This window comes from Betta splendens, chromosome 4 (assembly GCF_900634795.4).
Source record: "Betta splendens chromosome 4, fBetSpl5.4, whole genome shotgun sequence".
Classification (NCBI taxonomy): Eukaryota; Metazoa; Chordata; class Actinopteri; order Anabantiformes; family Osphronemidae; genus Betta; species Betta splendens.
This window is the reverse complement of record NC_040884.2, coordinates 3,081,159-3,092,494: the sequence shown is the minus strand read 5'-3', so window position 1 is coordinate 3,092,494 and position 11,336 is coordinate 3,081,159. Positions and strand designations below refer to the sequence as shown.

Sequence of the window (11,336 nt, the reverse complement as noted above, 5' to 3'; positions counted from 1 at the left end):
GGGGGAAAGCTGCTGTTTGCATAAGGAGACGGAGCTGCCAGTCTGCTAATAGACGCCACCATAACTGAAATGAGGCTGATGTTATTGCATAAATGCTAACATGAGTGAGAACAAAGTGCAGAAATGAAGCTGTTGTGCCTTTGCCTGTGGCACCAGCATCCAATAATTCCCTGTCACTATCTGAGACAAACATCTCAGATAAAGCGTCTTCACCATTTCAGCTCTCTCCTCCCTTAAGATGTTTTTGCTCAGCGATTAGCAGCTTAAAATGCACCACTGTGTTAACATCACCTATTTTACAGCTCCCTAAACACAGTCACTCAAACGTCTACAGTATGTGATTAAAAACACAAGTGACAGATGTGGAGTCTGCTCCTGCTCTCCATTAGTTTAATTACATTACGTTAATCTGATATAGGCTATTTCAAGTCATCACCCAATTATACGTGCTTTGTTTTGGTGGCCCAGAGCGCTACGGTGGGTATTTATCACCCGCGTGCGCACACACACCCATAAATACCCACACCGGCAGCACAGGTTGCAGGTTCAGTTCCATCTGGAGTAACACTGGCAGCCTTTCAAAAGCATGTGCATTCATTTTTAATTAAAATCTAAAGTTAGGTACTGCTGCAGAGTATTTCACATTCCCCGTGGACGCTGGCGTTTGGCGATGTTTAATTCATTCCTCATCAGTCAGCCTTGAGATTGCTTGTCTTTTCAGTCTTTTCTATCTCAGCTGAATGTCTTACTTTTCTATTCTGGAGTTAATGCATTTCTCTAAGGTCCATTGAATGCAACATTACCTTTTATTAGCTATCAGTGGTTTTGTTTGTAGGGAATGTACATTATTCAGAATGGTCTTATAAATGGTATGATAACGGTGTGTTCTACAAAATAAAGGTGTGAAGATCTGACAACAACTTTCGAGGCAAATGTCAAGCACGTTAAACATCCAGCACTGCAGCTATTTATTGATTAGCGTCAAGGCTTGTGTAGATTTGCAATATGTCTATGATATGTAGCTTATTAACAGCTTGAAAAAGAAATCCAGCTGTCAAACTAGTTCTAAAAACAGGAAGTGTAGCAAAACGAGCCATGTGTTAAAAGTCACATACAAGAATTTGTTGTTTCTTATAATAACTAATATTAAACTAATATTAAAGTTAGATGATATTGTTTCTTCATTCTGTGAATCCAGGACCTCAGCAATCAATCATAATCAACCTATTGTGGAATTGTTTGCTTTCTGACAGCTTCGACTTAAAAAAATGGAAATTACAGTATGACCTTGTGGAAGCGGAGTTGCCATTATTGAACTGGCCTTTACAGGTGAAGCTGACAAAGTGGCCGTCGAGTGTGAATGTGATGCTCTGGGATTAAAGTTCAGCACAGCCTGAACTGCAAACAGATGAAATCCACTTCCCTTATAAACATACAATAAATATGTTGGCAATAACTGAAAAACTGAAGAAAAACACACCAACCACAAACAAAATGAATTCAGCACATTTAATTGTTAATTGATTCAAGTGCAGAGTCATACTCAATGTAAAGCTTTAAAAAATACAATCTCAGTCATCTCTGGGGTGATTCTGAGTGGCTGCGAGTTAATCCTTTAAAAATAAAATACAGTTCGTGACGGATAAACCTTCTCTTCTCCTGCCGTAGTGTTTGGACTCATGGTATTTGATAAATCTGTAAACGCTGAGAAACAGGGCAGCATAACTGGTCAACGTTAAAGATACTTTCATTCATATTTAGGTAGTGTAACTTTCAACAGAATACATGTACATTTCCCTTTATTTGCGTAAACACAACTTCTTGTCTTTTTTTATTTTTTTAGATTCGAGTGTGACAAACGTTACTATGCTTTAGAGGAGAACCCTCCTATTAACTGTAGCTTAAATTACCACCTTTCCATTGGCACCTGAATTATCATAAACACCACCTCTGAGCTGTAGCGCGCTACGCATCACAACCACGTGTCCTCAGTTCTTCCTTTGTCAAATACCTCAACAAGTTTACAATACGGAACATCTGCTCTCAAATTAAAAAAATAGTTTGTATCATCGACTGTACACAATACCAAAATCAATGTGCTTTTTTCCCATACAGTGTTTAGTGCTGAGTCCAACATGCCGGCACCGGCTGCAGGTACGACGTGCCCATGTTCCCACAGTCACAGGTGGGTCACGGAGGCCTCTCCCCGTGAAACCTTCGGTGCCGGTACCTGCCGTTCTTCTCCTTGGTCACGTTGATGCAGGCGTTGTGCTTGTTGCTCTGTAAGTGGTTCCAGTATTTGATGAGTTCGCTAGGCTGGAACTGATGTGACGTGATCAGGTGGCTGTACTTACAACTGGAGTAAGACACTCGCCAGTGGTTGAAGAGGAACTCGTTGGGCGGCGGCGCCGGGTCGATGCGCAGCTTGGCCAGGCAGATCCCCACGTACACGTCCTCCAGGTGCAGCCGGCGGATGCTGAGCGAGGCCTGGTAGATCAGCTCAGCCATGTCCCCTGAGAACACGTACCCGGTGCCTGAGCAGAATATCGGGTAGCGCTCGCTTGGATACAGTTCTGGTGGCATGTACCACTTACTGTCCTTGTTCCGGTTTGGTGCATAGCCCCGCATCAGGTAGCCGGTGAAGTACCTCTGCTTGGGAGGCAGCTCGGGCTTCAGCAGCTTTTGGATGAGATACTCGGTGTTGACAAACATGTCGCTATCGGTCTTCATCACGTAGGAGGCGTGTGGGCAGTAGGTGGCCACCCAGTTCATGCCCATCAGGGTTTTGACAGTCAGGTTGTAGTAGGTGTCCTGGTAGTCCTGTTGGATGATGTCATGGTGAGCCCGGCTCTCTTCTTCAATGCTGCTCTGGAGGAAGGCGTCCGAGCTTTTCCCAGCACCGAGCAGGAAAAGGCGGACGAACCCCAGGCCCATGGCCACGCTCTCGTTGCCCCACGTCTGGCGGATGGCGTTGCGCGCGTCGGGCTGTCCGGGCTCTGCGGCGATGAGGAGGACGAGGAACGGCGCGCTGTCCCTGCACTTGAAGGGCTCGTTGAGGATGTAGCGGTAAGGCTGAGCGTTCAGCCTCCCACCCACTCCCATCTCCTTCTGTAAACTGTTGTTGGTGCTCATGGAATCCCCGAGCCCCATCACGCCCATCCTGGCCCCGCCGCCGCCCCCTCCTCCTGCCTCCCCCGCTGCCCCCTCTGCTTGTTGAGAGCTCAGGTTGAGCAGTGGCTTTGGCGCTGCATACCCTGCTTCCTTCCACAGGCTTCTCAGGGAGCTGTTCTGATTGGCTTCTCCCTTGGGGCTGCGGAAACCCCTTATCGTGTAGGTCAGCGGGTTTTCCCGCGGCCCGCTGCGCCCCGGCAGCCAGTCCTGATGACTGAAAAACAAGAAGAGGGTGAAGAGCAGAGCCAGCGACAGGAGGCCGGTCACGTGGGTTCGGAAAAGCGAACGCTTGACGGTCCAGGTCATCTTGATGGGGCAGTAATGCCGCCGTCTCCACTGCATGGTGCAGACCGAGGTCCCGGGAGGGTGCTGCTTCTGCTGCTGCTGCTGCTCGAGAATGGGCGGCGGCGGTCACCTACAGTCACCTCAAACATGTGGTGGCCAACGATCAGAGGGTTATCTGAGTTGGCAGACGGGTCGGAGCGAGCCTCCTGGTGGAGTCGGGGGAACGTTCGGGTCCCCCGGTGCAGCTTGGAGCGGGGTTCAAAGGGCTCCTGGTGGAGCTAGAAGGCCGACGGTTCTCTGGCCGCGGAGGCTTCTCCCTGGCTGTCCTTTGGCACAGCAGACGGAGACAGGGTCATGCTCTGTGTCTTGGCTCCTTCAGGATATAATAAGGGTCACCTCCTGTGTGTTTGCTCTCTCTGATCTGTGAACGAAATGAGACACAGTCCTGTCAGGAACCCAAAAAGCTCCCATCAGTTACAGTAGCAGACAATTTCAATCGTGTTTTTTAGTATCACTTCTCGTGGGAACTGAACTTATTTCTAATCGCTTTACTTTGGTCGGGTTTATCACCGAAATAATATAAATTTCCTCCCCATGCAAAAGCTCCAATCCCATTTTTTGTTGATACTGTGATTTGTGTGATTCATGGGTCTTTTGAGAAGCTGACTTAACATTTAAAAATGAGAAGTCGAATCGATACTGCAGCATTGTGGTGTTTTTGATTGGCCCGGCTCGCAGAACACATCAGGCTCTGGGGATCTGCCTGTTTTGAGTTAAAAAAAATAGAAACAGGACATTTAACAAACACTGTTGTCTGTTGCGAGCGTGTCTGTGACAGGAGGGAAGCCCAGAGCTGCGGTAATTACTGTGCGTCCAACACACCACTAGACGCTGTAGCATAAAACACATTTACAGAATAAATCAACTCCATGAGACGAGCATATCTTCCCATTGCTGCATAGATCATTATAACCTCATCTCACAGTTAAACCCATTTGGAAATATGGAAAAAGCAAAAAAAAAACAATATTCTGTAAAGTTAGTGTGGAAACGATGAGCTGGCACAGGCCTGGTGAGATGGTGGTTGACTCGTGCATGTCATTATTCAGCTTAACGCCCGAGGCAAAAAGTATAAATTGCAGGTTTGCTCGACGTGATGCCGGCTAACTCTACTCTGAGCCGCTCGGGCGAGCGAGTGTCATCAGCCCCCCGCTGCGCGTCGACAGCTAGGGAGGAGATGCATCTGTCAAAACGAGTTTTCAGGGTCCAGCAGGCGGTGGTGCCGGAGTCTGAGGCGGGCGCTAGCGATAACAGCCTTCACCCGCCATTCACCTTCCACCTCCATCTTATCAATGCTGCTTACTGTCTAGCTGAGACCACCCGGGCCGCGCCCCCCCCTGACGCAAACAGGCAAACAGACGCATAAACGAGCACACAAACGAGCAGCGGCGGGCGGCGCCGTGACGCGAGCGGCTGCATCTGTTGCCCACAGGGAGCTGAGCGGCAGGGGAGGCACAGCGGCGATCACATATGCGCACACTGGGTGTGTGATTCACCAAGGCACACCATCCGTTTGCACAGGCACACAATGCACCGCTTTGCACATAATTAGACGCACGCCAAGTCCTGCACAGCGGCGCCTTGGCTCTGTGCACGTGCACAAACATTCATTTTAATGACGGCAACAAAGCAAAATGCAGATGAGAATGATTCATATCCGCAGACGTCAGACATACATGAACCAGTTACACATACATACATCCTTGTTGCTGAGCATGTTCAGGGACACAGTAGCAGCCATTGCTAGGAGGCGCGGTTAGCACCTGTGCTAACCTGGCGGCAGGGCCAGTCTTGGACTCCTCACAGCGTCTGATCATTTAATTGCTTTTTAGTCTTTTGACGATACAGTTATTTTTGTGCAGCTTCCTGTGAGGTGGGTTTCCCAAACTTCCAATTTTCATTTCCCGCTTTGTTTGCTCATTTATCGTGACAACTGGCAAGGAACACGATAACCTTTCCAGGCGAGCGTGCTTACCCAGCGCGAGCAATTACAGGGAAATGAGAAGGGCCGCGGCCGCCTTTGTTTTAAAGGTTAACATACTTTACATCGAAGCACATCCAGCGCTGGAGAGATTTCTGCTGTCAGCTAAATGAACATCTAGTTACGCGGCTGCTGATGAAGTGCGCACACACACGTGCGCACGCCCATGACGGGAGCCCACACGCTCCCACGTCCACCCACCTGCATTGACACGCACACGCTGAATGACTGCGCCTGTTGTTCTCCATGTAAATGTGAACGTCTACTCCGCAGGCACTCTTTACTTTTTAGCAGTTGCATTTAATCTGCCAATGCCTCTTCTCATTAATTCATTTTCTTGCCTCCCATCAATGTCAATTCTATGCAAGCCAATTAGTTACACTAGCACTAATTAAAGCCCCAGCGATTCCGCAGCGATCGGGAAACAGAGCGAAGGCTGGGGGAGTGACACAGCGGTGACATAGCAGGCATACATTATAACCTTGTCTCTGTCTCCAGCTTCAAATCACCACAAACCATGGAAGAAGTACGAAAGACACCTTCCCCGTGACGCACATGCACTCTCCTCAGAGCCGTCTTGGTTTTCACAGCTCTCCCCCCACAAAGCGTTTAATGCAAAACAAGCTCCGCTAATGTCAATGAGCATGTGACCTTCATTCAGCGATGCAGTTGCACTTTGTGATAGCGACACATTTTCCTGAGGAAAAGTACAGCTCCCAGTTGTGAGCTGTTTAGAGAGGCTGTTCAGTGGAGTTAGAGGTTAAATTCTGCTTTATTGAAACAGGTTTGAGCGATTATACGGCTGACTGAAGCTCTGGTTTCATTTAATAACGCCGCCTTAAAGCACCAGCCCTCATTATTCAACCACTCCAGTTATGATTTATTTTAATGCTCAAGTTGCACTATGGCTCATGGCCTTCATGGGAAGGAGTTCCCCTGGTGAAGGTAACATGACCTAATGCTACTGTAATGACAAAGACTGAATTCATCCCCACGGGAACGAGCCGTCGTGCAGATTTTCGAGCCCCTTGAGGGGAACATGTGAGGTCCTGGTAAATAAAACCTTTATTGATTTTGATTTTACATCCTTGTTTTGTCAACGCATTTCTGTTTAGCAAAATGAAATAAATAAAGCATGCTTCAAAGATTGTAGTCTGCTGAAAGGAATCACTGTCCAACAGCATAAGCGCTTTAAGCTGAGTCAGTGGATGCATCGCATTAGAGGACACGACACAACTAGAAAACGGTGCCAGCACATCTGTCGGCGACGTGTCATCAGAGCAGCACAGAACGGAGGCGCTCCGTTACATAAAGGCTGCTGGTTCCTCCTACAGGAAGTTAGACGCTCGGAAACTATTAGAGTGTGTGTGCAGGCTGGATGTCCAGGTTTCAGCCTGGACCGTTCGACCAAATGTCAAGAAGAAGACGTCCCCAAACTGACCAATCAGAGCAGAGAGTCAGACGAGAAGCGATGCTGCTAATTTGGAAATCGTAACATCTTATCTGAGCGACGGCCGAGTAAAAGCTTTCCAGGGAAGTAAACGCTCTTGTTCTGTCCATTAAGGAACTAACAGACCAGTTGTTGTTTACTGCACATTAGCAGCTTCTACGACTTATCCAGTAACTGGCCTGAACGTGATACTTTAAGATCACATCCTGAGGTCATTGTTGATACGGTGAACTTTCTCCCACAGCAGACGCCTGAAAAACAAACACCCATCCACTCGCTGCCGTGCTCTGATCTTCCCTCTGGTCACTTTGCTGAATCCTGTTCAGTTCCACTCCAGCTCAACAGCCAGTCATCACCTGCCTGCTGTTTACCGGCTGATTGCAGGGAATCAGACACCGATTGACCAGAAATCAAGTGAGGAATAAAGACTGATCTTGTCTCACCTCTAACATAGTTGCTCTCCATCTGACTGAGGTAGAGGTATTTGATCAGCTGTGATATTTACTGAACAAACAAGGGAAGAATGTTTTTTATTTGCTTTCATATTAAACCTAGTTACTGAATTCTTCCATAGACAACTGTAAAGGTGAACTGATCAGTTTCACACTAGGGCGTGTCCAGCTCAGCTCCCTTCACCATTCGATTCGGAATTTATAACTGAATTATAACTAACTATGGAAACAACATTCAGCAACAACTACTGCACTTTATATCTGGTTACAGCCTGTTCACCCATAAGAGCCCAGAACTGTTTCCTCTTAATGTGGGAGATGGACCAAACTAAATGAACCATGTGAAACACATCTCTGAACAAAGAGAGTCAAAAAAGAAATGACATAAAAACACAAACTCACAAAATAAGTTGCACCGATGCACCTTGTAAAGTTCACGTCCTTAGCATCCGGAGCTAAGAGGTTAAAGTCTAGTTGACTCAGTGGAGTCATGGCTCCGTTTAACAAGCCAGAACAAAGCTGTACAGTATTTTACAGCATAGCAGCACTGCCCTCCTGTTTGTGTCCCTCCCCTGAGCTGAGTAAACACCTCCACGTCTGTACTGGGTGACTGTCTTTGGTAGCTGATGACAAGAAACCACAGAAATGTGACATTCTGCTACAGTTCTGTCACTGGAATGTGGTCTGCAAATACCTCTCGCACACATCTGGGTGTTTGTTTTGAATAAACTGACCATTAGACGAGGTTTGTGTGTCTGACTCAACTAGGATGGCTCCAGTGGGAGGTGGCGGTGGTTTCAAAGCAGATGAGTGACGGAGGATGAGCGGCTGTGTTTATTTTTAAATCGCTAGAGACTGGTCAGATCTGGGCCAGGCCTCCACGACCATGTCTGATGCTTAAAGGGTCAGTTCCCCAAATCACAGAGAACATCTCTGGTGGCATCATGGCGACCTGGTTCGAGAGAAACCAAGTTCACCATGAACAACACATGGCAAAAACAAATGTTCTGTCTTGACAGAAACTTGGAGTGAAAACTATTCGTGTAAACCGGACATCTGATTACAGGCTGTTCATCAGTTAAATCAAAGAATGCAGCTTCGTTTGATGGTTGAAGTGAAGTGAGGCGCTTCACGAGAAAACATTTTTAAAATATCACCACAGGTTCCAAGAAACTAGGAACGAAATGTTTAGTTCTTTTCTGGCATTTTATTTATCACAAAATAATTACAAACAGGCAAAATACTTCATAATTATGTAACAGCTACAGCCCTATATTTACCAAGATTGTCGTTTTCAGCACTGTATTAGAACAAATGTGTGCGACCCTTTAATATAAGTTATATAATCGGCTCCAGTGCAACATTTGAAGACTGATGTGTCACTTTGAGGGGAAAAGAAGCTTTAATAAAGGATCCATCCGCCTTTTAAGACTCAACTAGAAAATACAACACCTCTGGGAAATAACGCCTTGGCACCACTGAGCCACTATAGCCGCAGTAAATATATTATGACAGTGATTTTCTTCCACTCAGTGAGTGATATCCAGTCCTCACTGTGTCACTGCCAACTTTACCACTCGTTGTATTTCTGTTTTATTTTGTTAATAAAGGCCGTCTGTCTTCTCCTCGCTCCAGCACTGACAGCCCAGAAACCCCTGCACAATCATTTAGTGGCAGGAAAATTCGGCTCTATTAAAGCTTCATAGACTCGTGAACTTCCAGACGAATCGTTCAGGAACTGAACGACTGATTGATTGTTTTTAATGTCCATCCAGCGCGTGCAGTAGCTCTGAGCCTGTATCGTTTTCAGGCCAAACATCTCAAGCAGCTGCGATGAAGTGGATAAAAACACTGGTAATTGAAATGGGTCGATGGAAGTTCCCTGTCCCTGCCTGTTGGCAGGTCCAAAGAGGGGATTTCCTAAACTTGGATCTATGTAAAAAAACAAAAAAAAAACTATTGTACCTCGGCCCTTTCAAGACTCTAGAAAAGGAAAGAACACGGCCGTGGGCAGGAAAGGATTGAATATCTGCTAAAAATCCCTGAACATTTTTGCAGGAATGCACCTGCCTTCATACCTGGCGGACAAAGGGCCGAGCGGCGCCCGAGGGAGAGGATGCAGGATGCTGGGACGCGGAGGAAGGACACGGGGATGGATGGATGGATGGATGGATGGATGGATGGATGGATGGATACAAGTCAGGAAAGGTGGATGCAACGCCAGGGAGAGGAGGGCGGGGAGCTAAATGAATAATGGGGACGAGCGGGAGCGACGAGACGCGCTGCGTACCTCCTCCTCACGCTGCTCCCGCGGCGGCGGACAGGTCTGCGGTCGGCGGGAGTGTGACGACCCCGGTGCCTGCACCCGCCATCGCCTCCTCCGCTCCGTGGACGGGAAACGCTCTCCTCGACCTGCTCCTCCTCTAATCACGCTGACACCTTGGATAAACGACGTCCCTCCTCGTCTTCATCCCCACGGGCTCAACGGACCTGCGGGTTTGGGGGTTTTTCTCCCCGCCGCGGCTCCTCCTCTCCGGCTCCGGCCGCTTCTGCTGCTCGTGTCCGTTATCCGCCGATCTCCACTTTACATTCTCTGTTTTCCGTGCATTCCCATCCCATCCAAGTTCACGTGCCCCCTCCAGAGGCGGCAACGCGGGGGGAAAGCCCCAGCATCCGCGCGCCGAACGCAGGATGGAGCAGCGGCGGAGGAGCGGCGGAGGAGCGGCTGCTCCTTCACTCTGCGCGGCGGCTGATGTGCAGTAGAAGCGCAGTGAACGCGGCGGACAACGCGAAATACACTATTTATCCTCTCTCACCTGAGTCCAATCAATGCAAAGACATGTTCCCCGCGTCCCGAAGGCAACGCGAACGCAGCAACTCGTCTACGTTCAGCCTCCGCCTGCTCGTCAGGCTGCGCCTTTGTGTTTTCCTCCTCCCGGTTCTTCCCTGCTCCGCCCTGGACCGAGCCCTGCTGGATTCCTCTGCCGGGCACGGCAGCTACTGGCCCGGCAGGCTGCTCTGTCAGACACCGCTTCACTGACGGAGCTCCACCACGTCACAGGATTCTTAGGCGAGCGACTCACGTGACCGAGTGAGCCGTTGATGCTGCGTTCACAGGGTGTGGGGGACAGAGACGCGCACGCGCGCCCTTAAACGCGCGCCAGCATTAAGCGCGTTTCCCCCATCGTCAGAATTAAAACGTACTCGGGTGCAGACTGGTTCCTGGTTATTAATTCGCCTATTTGTAGGAACGCTTTATTAACGTTTAAAAATCTTAATTCTGCTATTTTGTAAAAAAAAAAAAGCGTTCAGCGCCAAGATTCTAAACTAAATGATCAAATTAGGAGACTGTCACAGATACACAACCAGAGGACAGCAGCCAAATGTGGCTGTTTATCACATTGGGATATGATTCAGTCGTGGACACGAAGCGTGTGTTTCCTTCCATTCTCTGCAGATTGGCTTGACGGTCGTGTGGCTGTGCCATGAACCAGGCCGGTGCCGCACTCACTAATGCTTTGTGTCAGAACGGGCGAATTCCTGTGGCCAGAGTCCAAAACAAAGGGGTTTGAAACCACAGGAATGGCCCTTTGTTGGGAAATACACTACTGTGGTAAAGGATCCTACAGTATGAAGGTGTTACTGCTGAGGGTTCACACGTGTACAGATTCATGGAGCCTGAGTAAAACCAGGTAGCATTCATAATTAAAATTAAGAGATTTTATGTGAAATACTGAATTTTATTCATGCTTGGGAACCAATATTTTTCAATACAATATAGGTCCGTTGTGTAGATTGTCCCTTCCTATTGTTCATAGAACAAAGCAAATAGGTCGAATCATTGTCACTAGTGAGGGCAAACACAAAGGCAGTAAATACAATTTCTAATTGCACTTTCTGAGCAGTAGTTCAAAAAATGAATATAAAAAATCCGATA

General features: G+C 48.0%; 1 protein-coding gene across 3 annotated transcripts; it reads right to left on the bottom strand.

Moving 5' to 3' along the window:
* Positions 1–1,495: 1,495 nt before the first annotated feature.
* b3galt2 (UDP-Gal:betaGlcNAc beta 1,3-galactosyltransferase, polypeptide 2) lies at positions 1,496–10,476 on the bottom strand. Of its 3 annotated transcripts, XM_029148239.3 has the most exons (3): positions 9,690–10,476; positions 2,355–3,877; positions 1,496–2,280 (listed from the first exon to the last, which is right to left on the bottom strand). In XM_029148239.3, coding segments are annotated over exons 2-3 (1,161 nt in total). In that variant the 5' UTR covers positions 3,514–3,877; positions 9,690–10,476; the 3' UTR covers positions 1,496–2,278. The 3 variants fall into 3 exon arrangements, with proteins under 3 accessions (XP_029004072.1, XP_029004071.1, XP_040926392.1); XM_029148238.3 differs by having other exon boundaries at positions 1,496–3,877; positions 9,690–10,473; XM_041070458.2 differs by having other exon boundaries at positions 1,496–3,877; positions 10,216–10,473.
* Positions 10,477–11,336: the final 860 nt, after the last annotated feature.

Bases quoted from the DNA above. Each gene is read 5' to 3' on its own strand.
- b3galt2 (XM_029148238.3), bottom strand. From the start codon at position 3,513: ATGCAGTGGAGACGGCGGCATTACTGCCCCATCAAGATGACCTGGACC.